Source organism: Electrona antarctica (assembly GCF_951216825.1).
Source record: "Electrona antarctica genome assembly, chromosome: 2".
Lineage (NCBI taxonomy): Eukaryota > Metazoa > Chordata > Actinopteri > Myctophiformes > Myctophidae > Electrona > Electrona antarctica.
Window position 1 is genome coordinate 47,094,464 of NC_136807.1, and position 21,371 is coordinate 47,115,834.

Genomic DNA, 21,371 nt, shown 5'->3' on the forward strand with positions numbered 1-21,371 from the left:
TCTTTCAGAGAGAACGTTTTTAACTCATATCTTTACGTCTGGGGTGTCCCTGGGGAACAACATATTTTCAGATGGGGTCCAAATGCATATAATTATATGGGTTCTTGACATGAAATAGTTTGAGGAGCACCACTGACATAGAAACATAGGTTTTTCAGAAAACTGTCATGATTTTAGAAGACTTTTTTTTATAGAATCGTCCTCAGGTCATTATTATTGTAAGATAAAATAACTATCAATATGTTCCTCTGTGTCTCCACCCTTCACCTCCACTTTCCTCTGTCCATTCGTCCAGGAACATGATCTGTGAACGCTGTGAAGGCCTGAAGGAGTAAGAAACAGGCGGGCAGATGCTTCAATGGCGTGGACAGAGGCAGGATTAAATCCAAAGCCAAGTCCAGCTGCAGAACTGAGCTCTTCATACTACCCAAAAAGCCTTACGGTGCTTTTCCTTCCCGCTTGGTCCTTCTTCTTCCTCCTCGTGCTCTTGTCCAGCTCCCCCCATCCAAGCATGGCCGGACCTCCCAAGCCGGCGCGAGTCCCTCTGCTCTCCGGCCAGCCTTTCATCGTCTTCTGGGGCGTCCCCGACTCTTCCTGCGTCGGACGACTGGACCCCAGGACCTTCGGGATGGAACGGGAGGGCCGGGTGGCCGTCTTCTACGAGGACACGCTGGGCAACTACCCGTATTTTGTCGACCAGGACACGGCGGTCAACAGGGGTCTCCCGCAGCACACGAGACTGGACAACCACCTCCAGAAGACCGGGGAGGACATAGTGGCGGCCTTGCCTGCCCCGAGGTACCTGGGGCTGGCGGTGCTGCGCTGGGCGGAGTGGGCTCCCCAGTGGGCGAGGAACAGAGAGAAGAAAGCCGTGTACTCGGAGGCCTCCCGGGCCATGCTGAAGGCCTTCTTCCCTGACTGGACACCCGAAGAAGTGGAGAAATGGTCACAGGTATGGAGGGGTATAGAATTAGGGAACAGAGGGGTTGAGTAATGAGGTGGAGAAATAAAGGCGGTGAAAGGGGAGAGTGGAGCAGTGTTGTTTTCGTCGACTAAAACTAAGACGAAAAATGTTCGTCCTTTTTCACTGACGAAAACTAAATGGAAAATAAATTAAAACTAAGCTACGATGACTAAAACTAAGACTAAATGTATTAAAACATTCCAGGTGACTAAAATGTGACTAAAACTAAATGTAAACTATTCAAAAGACTATGACTAAAACTAAAATAGAAATTTGCTGCCATAAACAACACTGCATGCAGTGGAGGGGTATAGTTGGAAGAAAGGGTATAACAATGAAATGAAAAGGCGACTGGGAGGAGATGGGGAGGGAACGAGGAAGACCGGAGAAATGGAAAGGAGGTATAGAGAAATGTATACGCAGAGAGGAGGAGGAATGAAACAGGAGAATAAATAATAATAATTATGATATAACACAATCCTAAAACACTCACATGGACAGACATACACTCGTTTTATCTAAGGGACTGCAATGGAAATAAGCCGTTGGCTTTCTTGCATTTATCCTTTTGATAGTGATGTATAACTATGTGCATTTTTCTGTACATGTAAACATTGTCAATAAACATATCAATCAATAAAAAAAACGTTACGAAGAGCCAAAGGAGGAAAGGGTATAAGTGGAGTAGAGGAATGAATGGCAGGAATAGAGCAGTGGTTCCACAAAGTGGGGTCCGGGGACCCCCAGGGGTCCTTGAGGGAGTTCCAGCCAGGGGGACAGCAGCTAAATGATAGTTTCGAACCAAATGGACCACTTATGGGTCTGTAACTCTTAGAGAGTGTACAAATGGAACCAAACGGACCCGTTAGGGTTAATTTAACTCTGAATTAACATTGATTTTACAATATAAATTGGGGTCCCAGAGATAGAAATGCCATTAAAAGGGGGTCTGTGGACTAATATGCATGTCAAACTGGGGGTCCTTGATATTAAAACGGGTTGAGAATCACTGCTACAGTAGAGCCGTAAAAATCTTCTCTTTTTTAGATATGCCAGTTTTTTTTTTTTAGATATGCCAGGGTTTTTTTTTTTTTAGGTATGCCAGGTTTTTTTTTTAGGTATGCCAGGGGTTTTTAGGTATGCCAGGGGTTTTCAGGTATGCCAGGGGTTTTTAGGTATGCCAGGGGTTTTCAGGTATGCCAGGGGCTTTTAGGTATGCCAGGGGTTTTTAGGTATGCCAGGGGTTTTTAGGTATGCCAGGGGTTTTCAGGTATGCCAGGGGTTTTCAGGTATGCCAGGGGTTTTCAGGTATGCCAGGGGTTTTTAGGTATGCCAGGGGTTTTTAGGTATGCCAGGGGTTTTTAGGTATGCCAGGGGTTTTTAGGTATGCCAGGGGTTTTCAGGTATGCCAGGGGTTTTCAGGTATGCCAGGGGTTTTTAGGTATGCCAGGGGTTTTCAGGTATGCCAGGGGTTTTTAGGTATGCCAGGGGCTTTTAGGTATGCCAGGGGTTTTTAGGTATGCCAGGGGTTTTTAGGTATGCCAGGGGTTTTCAGGTATGCCAGGGGTTTTTAGGTATGCCAGGGGTTTTCAGGTATGCCAGGGGTTTTTAGGTATGCCAGGGGTTTTCAGGTATGCCAGGGGTTTTTAGGTATGCCAGGGGTCCCTGGCATACCTTTTCAAATGGGGGTCCGTGGTCCATGGGCTAATAAGCGTCAATTTGACATGAAAAAGTTTGGGAACCACTGGAATAGAGGACGAGAGGGAACAGGGACCCCCTTTTTGAAACTAGCTCCTCGCCACTCGCCCTACACACTTCCACTTGGTTTGAGCATAGATATATTAATAATAGAGACGGCACCGGAATCCCCCTCCCATCCACTTGCATTGCATTGCGTCTCTATTATTTATATATCTATGCTCAAACCGAGTGAAAGTGTGTAGGGTGAGTGGTGAGGAGCTAGTTTAAAAAATGGCCGGAGGGAGATCTTTGTCTGATGTTGATGATGTCATCCCAGGTGGACTTTGAGGCGGCGGCCAGGTCCATCCTGACGGAGACCCTGCGGGAGGTGAGGCGGTTGCGGCCCAAGGCACTGTGGGGCGTCTCCCCGTATCCCAGCTGTTACAGCACTGACTCATCAGCCAATTACACCCGCTGCCCCGCCACGGAGGTGGCCCTTAACGACCAGCTGCTGTGGCTATGGAAGCGCTCCTCTGCCCTCTACCCCCTCCTCACACTGGAGAAGCTGCAGGTATCTGAATATGTGGGAAATGTTGAGTTCTTTAATTAATCCATTTTGGGCGGGGAACCCTGTTTGGTGTTTTAAGCATTATGTTGTGCTTTGGCTATTGAAAAATAGCAGATCTACAAGCTACGAGCTTGTAGGTCTGCTATTTTTGAAAAATCGTGAAAATGTGCCTCAAGTCTTTGAATATATATTCTTTCAGAGTTTCAGTTTTTAACTCAAATCTTTGCTTCTGGTCCCATGGAACAACATATTTTCAGATGGGGGTCGGCGGCATATTACATATAATGTTTGGGGTCCTTGACATGAAATATTGAGCACCACTTTAAATTTCGACGTCCGGCCTAAATGGGTTAAAAAACAGTGATAGATAGAACAGGTCTAAAAGGGCCTTTCACCCTGAATGGCAACGGCACCACTGCATTCTGAAATTATTACTATTATTTTTCAATGGCTCTGTTAAAGGAGAATTCCATGCTAGAAGGCTTTCTTACCTTTATTTGTAGTTGTTACCTCCCCACCAAAGAGATCCAGGTGTTTTGTGCAAAAGTGCATTATTGGCTATTTCCCCTAATATAAGCCCTCAATGGATTGCATTGAATTGCATTGAATCGAATGGGGCATTGGGGTGTTGTGCTAATTCGCTTATTTTTTGTATATAGCCTCTCTTCATAATGTAAATAGAATCCAAGTGGCACACTTTACTACTTATTTCGATGGAAATAAGCAAATTAGCACAAAAACCCAACCTCCATTGAGGGCTTATATTAGGGGAAATAGCCAATTATGCACTTTTGCACAAAATAACACCTGGAGTCCTGGACCTCTTTGGTGGGGATGTAACAACTACAAATAAAGGTAAGAAAGCCTTCTAGTATGGAATTCTCCTTTAAGCAAAGTGTCGTGCTCAGCGCAGACCGCCACGCAATGTCACAAATAAACACACAGCAAATATAGAAACAAGACATCGAGCTACAGTATAGGCATGGAGGGTGAAACTGGAGCCATTTCAATTTCTGAATTAAATGAATGAGGTGCAGATGTATCATTTTCATACAGAATATTTAGCAGACATCGTTATTGTCTAGTGTAGTGGTTCCCAAAGTGGGGTCCGGGGACCCTCAGGGATCCTTGAGGGAGTTCCAGGGGGTCCCCAGCTAAATGATAGTTTGTAACCAAATGGACCCTTATAGGTCTGTAACCTAAATAAACATTGATTTTACAATATAAATTGGGGGTCCCAGAGATAGAAATGCCATTAAATAGGGGTCCGTAGCCTAATTCAGGTCAGACCGGTGGCTTTATTTTTGCGCAAGTAAAAAAAAAAAAAAAATCACACCCGTGTGAAGTGAGGGGCAATCTTGTCGTCGCACGAATTTACATCATATTTGGTGGACATTTGACCCAATTTCTCCTTTCATTGTCACTGGCAAATATTGAGACGTGTGGGGACAAAAGCTGTGAGGGGCTAGCGCCCCTCAAAAATAAAGAAAGAAGAAATAATGACAAAACAAACAAGTACACCACAGTCTTGACATGATTGTGTTTTGTATCCAGTCCATGTGTAACCGTTTGTACTATTAATGTTTTTCCTGCAGGGTGGAGCCAGGCTGTATCTGTCCAATCAGATCAGAGAAGCACTAAGAGTGGCATCTCTGCCCGCGACATCCTTTGATCTACCTGTATTCCCATTGGTGAAGAGTGTCTATGCCTCAACCAATACTTTCCTGTCACAGGTGACTGATTGCCTATTTTCAGGCTATTTTCTGGAAAGATATTTGTTGTAGTGGGAAAAGATCACACCTGTGTGAAGTGAAGGGCAGTCTTATAATCATCATAAATCATCCTACATCATCTCATTCTGGCCAATCACAATTTACTTCCTCACTTTTCCGTCTTCACTTTTCTGTTCTCACTTTTTTTATCCTCAATACGTACATTGCTCAGCCAATCAAATCATCGCTATGCGGTGCTCAGCCAATCAAATCATCGCTATGGGGTACACACAAACACACAAAGCTGGGCATAGGAGGGGCCAGCGTCCCTCAAAAAAAAGAAATCCCCCCCCCCCTTTCTTTTTTAGAACCCTGGGGGACTCCAGTCAACGAAGAATATATGGTTTAAGTGGTTACAGGTATACATTAATGAAATTAAGGGATCAAATTGTGATAATCTTAACTGCAAAGGAGTATACAGTACAGTGGCGGTAATTTAAATCTTGGCCATAATTTGTCTGTGTGTATCTGCATTAATATAGGAAGCAAAGCGTTGCCGAGTATAATGCCTGGAAAATCCTCCTCGTGCGAATAAATATTACAAGGACAGATCTAATGTCGAACTTCGACTGTGTACGTGTATAGGAGACTGACTCTGTTGTGTGCGTGTGTGTGTGTGTGTGTGTGTGTGTGTGTGTGTGTGTGTGTGTGTGTGCGTGCGTGCGTTTTCTGCAGGCTGACCTTGTAAACACCATAGGAGAGAGCGCTGCCATGGGAGCAGCAGGAGTCGTCATCTGGGAGAAGGACGAAACAAAGACCGAGGTAAACAATGCTAGTGTGATGACAGCGTGATGTCTCAGTCTCGACTCTCAGCCCCACGGAGACACACTTATCTCCCTTTCCGTTTCCCTTTGATCCATTCCATTTCCCTCCGTATACGTGCATGGCGCTCCTCTTATGAATTATTTATGGTATTAATTTTTACACATGTCGTGCATACTGCTAAAATTGTTACCCGCCGTAGTTCAGTGCTTTTTTTATTTTTTATTCCAATTTCACGGTCGACGGTTGACAGGCATTTTTTTTGCAAATGAACCGAGGGAATGTTCTCATATAAATAATGCACCTGTTTATCGCTAGTCACAATTTCACCTCTCTGTGTGTGTGTGTGCGTTTGTGTGTGTGTGTGTGTGTGTGTCACTGTCCATTCAACAGAGAGAGTGTTCGGACCTGGCCCAGTTTGTCCGCCAGGTCCTGGGGCCATACTCCCTCAACGTCACCACCGCAGCCCGTCTCTGCTCCAGCTCACTGTGCGAGGGCCGCGGCCGATGTGTCCGACTGAACCCCGACAGCTCCGCCTACCTCCACCTGGATTCTGTAAGCCAGTGTTTTTTTGTGGCTTTCGCCTTTATTTTATAAAAGGGACAGACAGTAGGCTGACAGGAAATGGGGAGAGAGATGGGGGGGAAGACGTGCAGTAAAGGCCGTCGGGATCGGGAGTCAAACCCACGGCACACTGGTTTGCCAGCCAAGGTGCCTGGACCGCTGAGCCCAGGCCAGTGGAACCATTTTCATATCTATCAAGGCCCATTATTTATTCGGGATTTGATCCACGGGGACCACCATTTGATGACATTTAGCCTCTCGGACCCAAAAAGAACGAATATTTCGTCGTATAATATAATATTTTGTCCACTAATCCATGCTGTATTGATGTTGGTACCATTAGGAGAGATAACAGGCAAACGTTGATGGAAATAACAATTATTCTACATTCTCGAATTGTGTAGACTTCTTGTAAACTAATGCAGATGTTTAACAATAATGTAACTCTCGAGAGCGTAAAATGAAAATGATTTAACGCTCTCAGGGTCCATTTACGCTCCAGGGTCCATTTGGTTATAACTCTCCATCATTTAGCTGGGGACCACCTGGAACCCTCTCAAGGACCACTGGTGGTCCCCGGACCACTGGTTGAAAACCACTGCTGTAAGCCATCCCCAGAGTAATTATATTATTTTATAAAAGTGTATAAAAAATAACACAATTGTGTAAAAAATCTATGTAAAAATAAGATTTATGTATAAGTAACTGTGACGAAAAAAGAGTTGAGCCAGAAGGCAAAGCTCTCTGTCTACCGAGCAATCTTCGTTCCTACTCTCACCTATGGTCATGAAGTGTGGGTCATGACCGAAAGAATAAGGTCGCGAATACAAGCGGCCAAAATGAGTTTTCTTCGACGGGTGGCTGGCATCTCCCTCAGAGATAGGGTGAGAAGTTCAGTCACGCGAGAGAGACTCGGAGTAGAGTCGCTGCTTCTTCGCCTGGAAAGGAGCCAGCTTAGGTGGTTTGGGCATCTGGTTAGGATGCCTCTCGGGCATCTCCCTAGGGAGCTCCTCGATGCACGTCCCACTGGGAGGAGACCCCGGGGCAGACCAAGGCGCAGTTGGAGGAAACACATCGACTCACTGGCCTTGGACACCCCATTCGACTGGTATCACCCCATATAATCGGCGAAATCATCCGTTATCAGCACGTTTGAATGGGGCCAGAATGTCCATACTGGCATCCTCACTGTTCAGTATGTCATTATCTGCGATTGTAGCATTGTCATTATCACTGATGTCCTGACGGAGGCGCGCCGAGCGAGTCGCCGTGCCGAGCGTTGCGAAGGCCACCAGACCCGACTCAGCGCCGTTCGAGTTACGTCCTGATAGACAGAGAATAGTATATATTTGTAGCTCCTAGTTCCATCATGCACCAAAATGACACGTCCACCAGGGGGAAACCTTGACCAGGCTATGTGGTGAGGATGCCAGTATGGACATTCTGGCCCCATTCAAACGTGCTGATAACAGATGATTTCGACGATTATATGGGGTGATACCAGTCGAATCGGCTGCCTTGGAACGCCTCGGGATCCCCCAGGAGGAAGTCACTATAATGTTGCTCTGGAGAGGGAAGTCTGGAGCTCTCTGGTGGAGCTGTTGCCCCCACGACCCGACTACGAATAAGCGGTTGAAGATGGATGGATGGATGGAAAATTAAATTATTTTTCTTTTGTTGTCATATTGTTGTTTTTCAGTTTTTTTTCTCCATGAAGACTAAGCAACATCGTTTTCTAATTCCTTCCTCAGATGGAAACAGCAACAGACCAACCAGTCACATCGACCAGCCCTGACCAGCCAGACCCAGCTGAGGTCTGGAAGAAAGACTTCCAGTGCCAGTGGTTCACGACATCAAATGCAGCCATCTCTGACCAGCAGTCCCCCAAGGACGGTGCTCCTATTGGGGGAGCAGGCAGAGGAAAGGCTGGGGATGTTGTGGGACCTACTACAGGTGCTTCCACAGTGACTGTGGAAGCACCGAGTGTCTCCGAGGACGACTTAGGAGAAAACAGCAGCGTGGCTTTTACAGAACGTCCGCAGCCTTTTCTGGAAGAACCCACGGACGATTGTGCAAAACCACTCGGTGCCCCCTTACTGACTGCTTTTCTGTTGCTGTTAGCAACCGCCACGTGCCTCGACCCTTAAAATAGTGAAGCCAGTGGAAGCACTTTAGCACCACGGTGCAGATACAACCGCTTGGGGACCTGATCCTATGTTCTGTAGACAAACAAGGGATAATGAGCAAGTACAATCCTGGGCCATCAACTGGGAGAAGCTCATGTTTCTCTTGATGCCTATAGACCAGGGGTGCCCACACTTTTTTGACTCGAGAACCACTTTCAAAATGACCAGTTCAAACAAGATCTACCCACCCAAAAAACGATGATCCCATTGCTGAAATGTGTTTAAAAATGTACCTGAGGGGGCTTTGGAATAGTGGTGTGGAATGGGAAATGGAGGGAAACATGGAATTGGTAGGGTAATTTTTGTATAACTTTGTAATGCTACTGATGTTTGTGCACAACAATCTTGAACACAAAGTATTTCATTATGGGTGTGAGTTGACAGGCCCTTCTAGATGTCAGTCAAGTCACCTTAATTCAAGTTGCTGATATATTTCAATTATATATATCTTCAGGACCATGTCATGTGGTCTACCTGCACAGCCTTTGTGATCTACTGGTAGATCACAATCTACCTTTTGGGCACCCCTGCTATAGACCAAAGGAAACATGCCTGGCATGGCAAGCTCCAGGCTCCTCAACGGATGTACCTTTTGGAATATTGAACAGTATTCTGTATCCCAGATACCGTCCTATATATATGGCCTGTAAAGAACTAACATTAATATTAATGGGAAGGGAGGTATGGCTAAAATGGCAAGCTTGTGACCTTCATTAGAAGCACCAAAGCACCATTTGAAATGTGATGATCCTTCCTGGATGTTCCGTTGCTGTACTGTACAGTGTGGCATGGCGGCATGTGTATACTGTAGACCCCTTTACATTTGAGCTTAACCCATTTTGACCCGAGATCAGATTGTAAAAATGTCTTCTACATCCTGACAGTTTTCCGAAAAAGCTATGTTTCTATGTCAGTGGTTCTTCAATTTTTCAAAAATAGCAGACCTACAAGCTCGTAGCGCGCCACTCGGTGGCGCGCTATGAGCTTGTAGATCTGCTATTTTTCAATAGCTAAAGCATAGCATAATGCTAACACCAAAATGGGGTTCCCGTCCAAAATGGCTTAAGGCCGAGTTAAAGGGGAAGAGACATGCCTGCAGCATCATAAGCCCCATAAGCCCAGTGCTTTTCCCAAGGACCATATGCTAGAAACATCTCGTCATTAACCCAATCCTCGAATGCTATCTGTTGCTGCTGCTGCTTGCTATATAATACGCTGGAGAAGGAAGGTGCATCTGGCATGGCAACACTCAAGGCCTTATCTATAGGAGACATTTATTATTGAGACGCTACTGTATGTATACCGTATGGTACAAACACTCGTGTTCCAACCCTGTATTGTACTATTCCTTATGCGGCTGCTTAGTTATGCCTGATCCAATCTGGTCCAATCCGAGCTAAAGGAGGAAGAGAGGCGTGGCCATGTGTCGTGGCAAAATTTCATTTTCCGTTCCATTGAAGTACCTTTTGGCTGCGGTACAAGATCTTAACCCATTTAGGCCTGACATCGAAATTAAAAAAAATGTTTCTGTATCAGTGGTGCTCAATATTTCATGTCAAGGACCCTAAAAAATATATGTAATGTGCCTCCACCCCCCCATCTGAAAATATGTTGTTCCAGGGACCTCCCCAGAAGCAAAGATTTGAGTTAAAATGTTCACTCTGTAATAATATATATTCAAAGATTTGAGGCACATTTTCACGATTTTTTTAAATAGCAAACCTACAAGAGCTTGTAGATCTGCTATTTTTCAATAGCTAAAGTATAACATAATAATGCTTTAAAACACCAAAAGGGGTTCCCGCCCAAAATGGGTTAATGCCCTGATCCTATTAACGTCCTCTTAACATTTGAAACGACATAAAAGCGGGTGTTGCCGTAAAGTCAAATGAGATATTCCAAGCATGGTGACAAATTATCATCAATCTCAGTTCTCCCCCAATAGTTATATTCTGCTACTGGTTATTGTAATACTGGGACCAAACACAGCAAAAAGAAACAAGAATAAAGATGGAAACCTATTCAACCTCTGCCTGGCTGCGCCTACTACACTGTGGACAATTCAACGCTGGCGTGTAACTGGTGTTCGATAAACTATCACAGTGAGATTTATTTTGTGTTACTTATTACAAATGCAGTACTGTACAGTATGCACAAATCCTCAAGGAAGTTTGGATTTCTGTTCAACGAAAAGTTTTGTTCAAAATTACTTTTGAATGTTTCTTTTCATTTCCAGTGATACTGCAAAAAATATATATCTTACTATAAACATGACATTTATGCCTGTCTGTGTATGTCTGTAGTTCACTTATCTTATGTCTGTCTGTATGTCTGTAGTTCACTTATCTTATGTCTGTCTGTATGTCTGTAGTTCACTTATCCTCAGCGGTTACTATGACCACTAGAGGGTGCTCCGATCGCTCGGCCACCGATCCGTGATCGATGGAGTTTCACTCCAAATGACTCGATCGGAGATCGGCAATTTACCCAATCTGGAGAAACACACCTTTTATACCTGTGGTTCCCAAAGTGGGGTCCGGGGACCCCCAGGGGGTCCTTGAGGGAGTTCCAGGGGGTCCCCAGCTAAATGATAGTTTGGAACCAAATGGACCCTTGTGGGTCTGTAACTCTGAGAGTGTACAAATGGAACCAAATGGACTCTAACGGGTCCATTTGGTTCCATTTTGTACACTCTCAGAGTTAAATTAACATTGATTTTACAATATAAATTGGGGTCCCAGAGATAGAAATGCCATTAAATGGGGGGTCCGTAGACTAATGCATGTCAAACTGGGGGGTCCTTGACATTAAACAGGTTGAGAATCACTGCTAGAGCGGTAAAAATCTCTTATGGGGGTCGCTGGCATGTATTAATGGGGGTCTGCGGGCTAATAAATGTCAATTTGGGGGTCCTAGACATGAAAAGGTTTGGGAACGACTGTTTTATACCATTTAACACGCAGCCCGCCAGAACCGTAGTAACCGTAGGATTAAATTAATCCTCTAGCCCGCCAGACCCATAGGCTACGTTTTCCAGGGTTTATATTCTTTAATCCATGTTTTGATCCGGTCGTATCGTTAGCTGCCGCTCGTTAGCATAACAGTCAAAGAGGGACAGTGGCTGCGGCCATTTTGAAGATGCGCGCGCATCCACTTGCACTCTATGTGCTGCTTTCAAAGCCCTGTATCTCCAAATCGGCGCAATGATTGTCGTTTCTGGTGAGGTTTCTCAACGGCCGACAGCAGACGCTGTGATACTCGCCGTCGGGTTTTTTCCACCACCGACCGAGAGAACAACAACCGGTCAAAAAGACACCACACGCAGCATTTTGTCATTGTAACATCCGGTTACGGATATTTGGCTCTTCAAAGTAAGTGTTATGCACGATAAAACCTTGGCAATGCGCGATAGATTATATAGCATATCGTTTTGCATCTTTGTGACAGGCCTAAACATTCTAACCTTCTTCCCACACACACACACACACACACACACACACACACACACACACACACACACACACACACACACACACACACACACACACACACACACACACACACACACACACACACACACACACACACACACACACACGGGGATCGGAGCACCTCTACTGATAACGGCTACATTTCCAACTTGTATCGTTCCTGATGCTTGCAACGGCCACCAGTCGTCTAATACTGCAAAAAAAAGAAGAAAATAAAACCTCTTCTTCTGCAGCTCATGTAAATGTATTTATTTTTTCTTTAAAATATACACTCAAGACAGAGGATAGCTAAATCATTTGTTTAGTTACAGGAAGATCATATTTACACAGGTGCATTTGATTGTACAACAGAATATTAATCATATTTATATATATATATACGAGAAAAACACAGTTTCCTCTCGTCTTCCCATGCTTTGTTCCGAGCCAATATGTTGCTCTCAAAACGCCCAAAATCTGTGCCGAGACACCGCTGTTCAGAGTAATTTTGTATGATGTGTGGAGGCAATATTTTAATTGTTATATGTTTTAACCTGGGACAGTAAGCAGATTCCTCGTCACCAAGGTGTCCCCGTGGGCTAATTAAAACATACAGTTGCTCTTAGAGATGCTCCGATAATCGGTGATCGGTCATATCGACCTTTCCATATTCACTCTGATCGGTAATCTGCATTTACCCTATCAGGAGAAACTGATCTTTTACACCATTTAAGTGGTATAAATGTCAATCAGATATATAGTTTAACCCATTATAGTAAACAATTAAGTGCTGTACAGGTCAGTCATATTGCTGCTCACAGGTAGGCCCAATTATAAACAATACATAAATAAGATGGGTGTCATATTGTTGACTGATGGGGTCTATAAAAGTGGGCAGGCTTTCTGCCCACTTTAGATTAACCTAAAAAGGGCCCATAGAATCAAATTCTATGAAGAGGCATCATCACAATGTACCGTAATACAGTAGGCTATGCCTTAATTTGGCTGATAAAACCTAATACTTTAAGAGCTGATATCTCCTCAGTTAAGCACATTATGCGGAGTGTTTGGTTGCTCTGGATGCAGAACTAGTGTGTGCACTGTCACTCAACGTGCATGCGTCATGTAGGTTGGCTCTCTGTGGCGCCTATACATTGCAATGCATGTGTGTGCGTGTGTGTGTGTGTGTGCGTGCGTGCGTGCGTGCGAGTTTCTGTGAGTGCGTGCGTGTTTTTGCGAGTGTGTGTGTGTGGGGGCTAGGGGGAGGGACTATGACCAACACTTTATCTCTTCCCCTTATGTTAAAATGTGGTTTGTCTTTTTATTTTTTTTAAATGTAGGCTACATGTTGTCACATCACTATAGGCTACATCAAAATGTTGATTCACGAGACACACTATTATGTGCTTGATGTGTCAAGTCACCCCTATTTGTTTAATCTATTCAGATGTGTTCATAGAGGACAGCATTTATTGTATGTATTCATTTATAATAACATGTGACCTTTAATCATCATCAATCATTCAAATTGATTGAAAAAAGTTTTATTTTTACTACTAATATACTTCATGTGCTCTGGACTCACATTAGGTCAAACATTGTAATGACCCAACACAGGTTGTGATGGTGAAGGTATATACATTTTGTGTAATTTGCTGAAAAGTGTGTTTGTATATTGCATAATAGTTTTCAAACGTCCTTATTTTGTCTACTGTGGTCACTGTGCTCTGCATGGCCAATATGTCATCACACGTGTTTGTGTGTGTGAGTGTGTGCGTGCGTGCGTGCGTGCGTGCGTGCGTGCGTGCGTGCGTGCGTGCGTGAGAATTTAGGTTTTGTACATCCTTAACGCTGAAGCATTGTGCCAAACCAGCCACAGGCTGACATGGTCACATTTTGCTAAGCCAGTATATTTATGGTTATATAGTTCATGCAATGATTTTGATATGACAATGACACATACAGGAGCGGCAAATACAACATAGTTATTATCTGTAATCAACAGCAGTTACTTTTCAAGATGTCTACAGATATTTATGCCGAGCCAGACATGACAAAGAAGGTGAGAAAGAGAGATAGAGACAGAGGACAGAGAGGGGACCCTGCTGAGGACAGTGTAGAGATGGTGGTGGACATCTACCAGAGTGTGGACGACTTCGTCCCTGGACCACAGGGGGACATGATGGTGAGGGACAACACAGCAGGAAGACAGACTCAGGGTGAGTTTGATCAAGTAGTTGATCAAGTAGTTGATTTCAATGTTTGAAATGTAAAAAAAATAAAGGGAATCTCCGCACACTCAGATCTGTGCACAATAAATGTATTTATTTAGCAAGCTTTCGGTCTACTGACCTTCTTCAGGCGCCTGAAGAAGGTCAGTAGACCGAAAGCTTGCTAAATAAATACATTTATTGTGCACAGATCTGAGTGTGCGGAGCTTCCCTTTATTTTTTTTATATTTTTCATGTTCCCTTTGTGGCTCCAGCACCTCACTTAAGTTTTTTCAGCCGATGAGCGGTGGTTCTTTTTACATTTTTCTGAAATGTTTAAAATGTAAAAAAAATAAAAATAAATACATGTAGCAACTGTCTGTCCTTCAATAAAAGATTATTCAGATTTGATTCAGAATTTCTTACAGCACAAAACGTAACAAGTGCATATCCTTCACTATAATGATGATTTAGACCAGGGGTTCTCAACGTTTTTGGCTGGGGACCCCCGCAAATGCTTTGACCCCTCCCCCCCCCCCCCCCCCCCCCTCCCCACCCACAATACAAACTGACTGCATCCAGCCATTCAGTTGCAAAAAATAAAATAAAATAATTTGGGGACCCCCGAAAACCGACTGCACCATTCAGTCAGAACAGCTATTTTTGGCGGAAGGAGAAGAAGAAGGAGAAGAAGAAAAATAAACACAAAAACAAATATAGCTGCAAGCAGCGATAAAGCGGGACCAAGATAGAAGAAGAACAATGCGCAATAAGAACAACACGCACAAATGAGACTGACGAGCCGAGTTGTCGCTACCGGGATTTGAACTCACAACCTTGTGGACCGAAGGCGGGAGCTCTACTGACTGAGCTACACAGAGACAATCAGTGACTACATTGTAAACAGTAAAACCATTCAGTGATTTGCTAACAAGAAGGTGTGTCCTCATTTTGGGCATGTCTTTATCCATTACTACAGTGTGTTTTCACGCACAGTTAAAGTGTGCGTGCGTGCGTGCGTGCCTGCGTGCCTGCCTGCCTGCCTGCCTGCCTGCCTGCCTGCCTGCCTGCCTGCCTGCCTGCCTGCCTGTCTGCGTGCGTGCGTGCGTGCGTGCGTGCGTGCGTACAAACTTCTCTTTGTGTGTGTGTGTGTGTGTGTGTGCGCGTGCGTGCGTGCGTGCGCGCGTACAAACTTCTCTTTGTGTGTGTGTGCGTGCGTGCGTGCGTGCGTGCGTGCGTGTCTGCCTGCCTGCCTGCCTGCCTGCCTGCCTGCCTGCGTGCGTGCGTGCGTGCGTGCGTGCGTGCGTGCGTGCGTGTGTGCGTGGCTGCATGGGTGTGTGTGTGTTAGGCAGACAATCGTTCATAACCATGGATTTGGATTGAAGATCATCTCTTTAGTTTTTGTGGTGTTTAACATAAGGTGGCTATTATCACACCAGTCTTTAAAGTTATTGATCTCACTGATATAGCCCACAGGGCGTTCAACAATATGTACAAATAAGACTGACAAGCTGAGTTGTCAGTAGCTGGATTTGAACACACAACCTTGCGGTCCAAGGGCAAGAGCTCAACTGACTGAGCTACACGGAGACAATCAGATACTCCATTGTTAACAGGAAAATCATTCAGTGTTAGTTCAGCATAAGTACTCAAACTTTGGTGTGTGTGTGCGTGCACGCGCAATTTTCATTGGCTCATAAAAACTTCATTTTTTCACTTAGAAAAAAATGTGCTACGATTATTTGTCCGTATAGGTCCAAAGTTCACGTGTAGAAGTTTTCGTGCATTTTGAGCAAAGATTCTGGGAGGAGTTACATTTGAACTGTTTTTCATATAATTCAAAATGGCGGGTGATCTAAAGGTCAGAGGTCAAAAGTCAGAACACGAAAGTTGTTCGGCATGAGGAGACGCATATGTGTATCAAAGTGTCAATGCCAACGGTCAAACGGTTCATGAGATATGCACGTTCAAAGTTTGCAAGTTTGCAAGTTTTGCATCAATTGAGTGCTATAGCGCCACCATTTGGCCAATCGTGATGGGCTTCGCATAGTAAAGTGACATAAGCATATGTGTGTATTAGAGGCAGAAGAATAATTTTCACAAAACAGCAATTTTTATTGGTTCATAAAAACTTCATTTTTTCACTTAGAAAAAATGTGCTACGATTATTTGTCCGTATAGGTCCAAAGTTCACGTGTAGAAGTTTTCGTGCATTTTGAGCAAAGATTCTGGGAGGAGTTACATTTGAACTGTTTTTCAAATAATTCAAAATGGCGGGTGATCTAAAGGTCAGAGGTCAAAAGTCAGAACAAGGAAGTTGTTCGGCATGAGGAGACACATATGTGTATCAAAGTGTCATTGCCAACGGTCAAACGGTTCATGAGATATGCACGTTCAAAGTTTGCAAGTTTTGCAAGTTTTGCATCAATTGAGTGCTATAGCGCCACCGTTTGGCCAATCGTGATGGGCTTCGCATAGTCACCGTTTGGCATGGTCCTCTATCATGTTGACAAGTTTTGCGCAAACCGACTGCACGGTTCAGTCAGAACAGCTATTTTTGGCAGAAGGAGAATAAAATAAAGTACTGATCATATAATTCAAAATGGCGGGTGATCTAAAGGTCAGAGGTCAAAAGTCAGAACACGAAAGTTGTTCAGCACGAGGAGACGCATATGGGTATCAAAGTGTCATTGCCAACGGTCAAACGGTTCATGAGCTATGCACGTTCAAAGTTAGCATTTTAAATTGAGCGCTATAGCGCCACCATTTGGCCAATCGTCTTGGGCTTCGCATATTCACCGTTTGGCATGGCCCTCTACCAGATTACAGCGTTTCACGAAAACCGACTGCACCATTCAGTCAGAACAGCTATTTTTGGCGGAAGAAGGAGAAGGAGAAGGAGAAGGAGAAGAAGGAGAAGAAAAACTAGAAATATAGCTGCAAGCAGCGATAAAGCGGGACCAAGATAGAAGAAGAACAATGCGCAATAAGAACAACACGCACAAATGAGACTGACGAGCTGAGTTGTCGGTACCGGGATTTGAACTCGCAACCTTGTGGACCGAAGGCGGGAGCTCTACTGACTGACCTACACAGAGACAATCAGTGAATACATTGTAAACTGTAAAACCATTTACTGATTTGGTAACAAGAAGGTGTGTCCTCATTTTGGGCATGTCTTTATCCATTACTACAGTGTGTTTTCACGCACAGTTAAAGTGTGTGTGTGTGTGTGTGTGTGTGTGCGTGCGTGCTGCGTGCCTGCCTGCCTGCCTGCCTGCCTGCCTGCCTGCGTGCGTGCGTGCGTGCGTGCGTACAAACTTCTCTTTGTGTGTGTGTGTGCGCGTGCGTGCGTGCGTGCGTGCGTGCAAACTTCTCTTTGTGTGTGTGTGTGTGTGTGTGTGCGTGCGTGCGTGCGTGCGTGCGTGCGTGCGTGCGTGCGTGCGTGGCTGCATGCGTGTGTGTGTTAGGCAGACAATCGTTCATAACCATGGATTTGGATTGAAGATCATCTCTTTAGTTTTTGTGGTGTTTAACATAAGGTGGCTATTATCACACCAGTCTTTAAAGTTATTGATCTCACTGATATAGCCCACAGGGCGTTCAACAATATGTACAAATAAGACTGACAAGCTGAGTTGTCAGTAGTTGGATTTGAACACACAACCTTGCGGTCCAAGGGCAAGAGCTCGACTGACTGAGCTACATGGAGACAATCAGTTACTCCATTGTTAACAGGAAAATCATTCAGTGTTTGTTCAGCATAAGTACTCAAACTTTAGTGTGTGTGTGTGTGTGTGTGTGTGTGTGTGCGTGCGCGCGCAATTTTCATTGGCTCATAAAAACTTCATTTTTTCACTTAGAAAAAATGTGCTACGATTATTTGTCCGTATATGTCCAAAGTTCACGTGTAGAAGTTTTCGTGCATTTTGAGCAAAGATTCTGGGAGACGTTACATTTTAACTGTTTTTCATATAATTCAAAATGGCGGGTGATCTAAAGGTCAGAGGTCAAAAGTCAGAACACGAAAGTTGTTCGGCATGAGGAGACACATATGTGTATCAAAGTGTCATTGCCAACGGTCAAACGGTTCATGAGATATGCACGTTCAAAGTTTGCAAGTTTGCAAGTTTTGCATCAATTGAGTGCTATAGCGCCACCATTTGGCCAATCGTGATGGGCTTCGCATAGTTAAGTGACATAAGCATATGTGTGTATTAGAGGCAGAAGAAAAAAATTCACAAAACAGCAATTTTCATTGCTTCATAAAAACTTAATCTTTTCACTTAGAAAAAATGTGTTACGATTATTTGTCCGTATAGGTCCAAAGTTCACGTGTAGAAGTTTTCGTGCATTTTGAGCAAAGATTCTGGGAGGAGTTACATTTGAACTGTTTTTCATATAATTCAAAATGGCGGGTGATCTAAAGGTCAGAGGTCAAAAGTCAGAACACAAGAGTTGTTCGGCATGAGGTGACACATATGTGTATCAAAGTGTCATAGCTAACGGTCAAACGGTTCATGAGATATGCACGTTCAAAGTTTGCAAGTTTTGCACGTTTTGCATCAATTGAGTGCTATAGCGCCACCATTTGGCCAATCATGATGGGCTTCGCATAGTCACCGTTTGGCATGGTCCTCTATCATGTTGACAAGTTTTGCGCAAACCGACTGCACGGTTCAGTCAGAACAGCTATTTTTGGCAGAAGGAGAATAAAATAAAGTACTGATCATATAATTCAAAATGGCGGGTGATCTAAAGGTCAGAGGTCAAAAGTCAGAACACGAAAGTTGTTCAGCATGAGGATACACATATGGGTATCAAAGTGTCATTGCCAACTGTCAAACGGTTCATGAGCTATGCACGTTCAAAGTTAGCATTTTCAATTGAGCGTTATAGCGCCACCATTTGGCCAATCGTCTTGGGCTTCGCATATTCACCGTTTGGCATGGCCCTCTACCAGATTACCGCGTTTCGCGAAAACCGACTGCACCATTCAGTCAGAACAGCTATTTTTGGCGGAAGGAGAAGAAGAAGAAGAAGGAGAAGAAAAAATATAGCTGCAAGCAGCGATAAAGCGGGACCAAGATAGAAGAAGAACAATGCGCAATGAGAACAATATGCACAAATACGAATCACAGTCTTAGTTGTCACTACCTGGATTTGAACCAGTGACCCTGTGGTCGAAAGGTGAGAGCTCTACCGACTGAGCTATGCAGACACAGTCCGTTGACTCATTCTAAACAGTAACATCATTCAGTATTCATATAGGTATTAGGTGCAGAAGAAGTTTCACAAACCAGCAATTTTCATTGGCTCATAAAAACTTAATATTTTCACTTAAACGAAATGTGTTACGATTTTTTGTCCGTATAGGTCCAATGTTCACGTGTAGAAGTTTTCGTGCATTTTGATCAAAGATCCTGGGATGAGATACATTTTAACTGTTTTTCATATAATTCAAAATTGCAGGTGATTTAAAGGTGAGAGGTCAACAGTCAGTATACGCAAGTTGTTCGGCATTAGGAGACGCATATGTCTATCGAAGTTAAATTGCCGATGGTCAAACGGTTCATGAGCTAAGCGCGTTCAAAGTTTGTATTTTCAATTGAGTGCTATAGCGCCACCCTTTGGCCAAGGGTCATGGGCTTTGCATAGTCATCGTTTAGCATGGCCCTCTACCAGAATCCTGCGTTTCGCGAAAACCGACTGCACGGTTCAGCCAGAGCTGCTATTTTTGTTGTTGTCTATTTCTTTTTGAGGTGTATAAGAAATAGATTAATATAGCTGCAAGCAGCGATAAAGCGGGACCAAGATGGAAGAAGAACAATGCGCAATAAGAACAATATGCACAAATGAGACTGACGAGCTGAGTTGTCTGTACCCGGGTTTGAAACAACAACCTTGCGGTCCAAGGGCAAGAGCTCTACTGACTATAGGCTACACGGAGACAAGTTACTCCATTGTTAACAGGAAAATCATTCAGTGTTAGTTCAGCAGTACTCAAACTTTTAGAAATTAGCAGATCTACATGCTCATAACATGTCCCGGTACAGTACAGTACAGTACAGTACAGTACAGTACAGTACAGTACAGTACAGTACAGTACAGTACAGTACCATATGGTACGGTACAGCACAGTGTGGTACAGTACAGTACGGTATTACACATTGCACTTATTACACTATTACACTATTACACTACTATTACACTATTACACTACCATTACACTATTACACTTATTACACCTATTACACTATTACACTACTATTACACTATTACACTAAATACACTTATTACACTATTACAACATTTGACTCAATACACTATTTCAATATTACACTATTACACTTATTACACTATTACAAAATTAGACTTATTACACTATTTCAGTTACTAGTATCTCTATTATTGTGATGCCATGTCCGAGTGCCTGATGGGTCAAATGTAATCTACTTCAATATTTCTATAGTTGAGTCATCACAAATCTTGCAGCACACAATGCATACACTGAGTTGTCTTTACCCGGATTTGAACACACAACCTTGTGGTCCAACGGCGAGAGCTCTACCAACTGAGCTATGCAGACACAGTCAGTTGACTCATTCTAAACAGTAACATCATTCAGTATAAACTTTAGTGTGTGTGTGTGTGTGTGTGTGCGTGCGTGCGCAATTTTCATTGGCTCATAAAAACTTCATTTTTTCACTTAGAAAAAATCTGCCACGATTATTTGTCCGTATCGGTCGAAAGTTCACGTGTAGAAGTTTTCGTGCATTTTAAGCAAAGATTCTGGGAGGAGTTACATTTGAACTGTTTTTCATATAATTCAAAATGGCGGGTGATCTAAAGGTCAGAGGTCAAAAGTCAGAACACAAAAGTTGTTCGGCATGAGGAGACACATATGTGTATCAAAGTGTCATTGCCAACGGTCAAACAGTTCATGAGATATGCACGTTCAAAGTTTGCAAGTTTGCAAGTTTTCATCAATTGAGTGCTATAGCGCCACCATTTGGCCAATCATCATGGGCTTCGCATAGTCACCGTTTGGCATGGGACTCTATCATGTTGACAAGTTTCGCGAAAACCGACTGCACGGTTCAGTCAGAACAGCTATTTTTGGCGGAAGAAGGAGAAGAAGGAGAAGAAGAAAAATAAACACAAATACAAAGAGTGACCAAAGTCACTGCGTGAC

The 21,371-nt window shown here is 43.8% G+C and overlaps 1 protein-coding gene across 1 annotated transcript in view; it reads left to right on the forward strand.

Annotated features, from left to right (window-relative positions):
- Positions 1-385: 385 nt before the first annotated feature.
- LOC306933584 (hyaluronidase-2-like) overlaps positions 386-21,371 on the forward strand; it is a gene marked incomplete at its 3' end in the record, with an annotated part of 28,707 nt that continues 7,721 nt past the window's right edge. The window contains exons 1-6 of the mRNA XM_079515864.1: positions 386-952; positions 2,982-3,215; positions 4,808-4,945; positions 5,660-5,746; positions 6,140-6,301; positions 13,972-14,185. Coding sequence (XP_079371990.1) covers positions 512-952; positions 2,982-3,215; positions 4,808-4,945; positions 5,660-5,746; positions 6,140-6,301; positions 13,972-14,185 — 1,276 coding nt within the window. The 5' untranslated portion in view covers positions 386-511. The remainder of the gene's footprint in view (positions 953-2,981; positions 3,216-4,807; positions 4,946-5,659; positions 5,747-6,139; positions 6,302-13,971; positions 14,186-21,371) is intronic.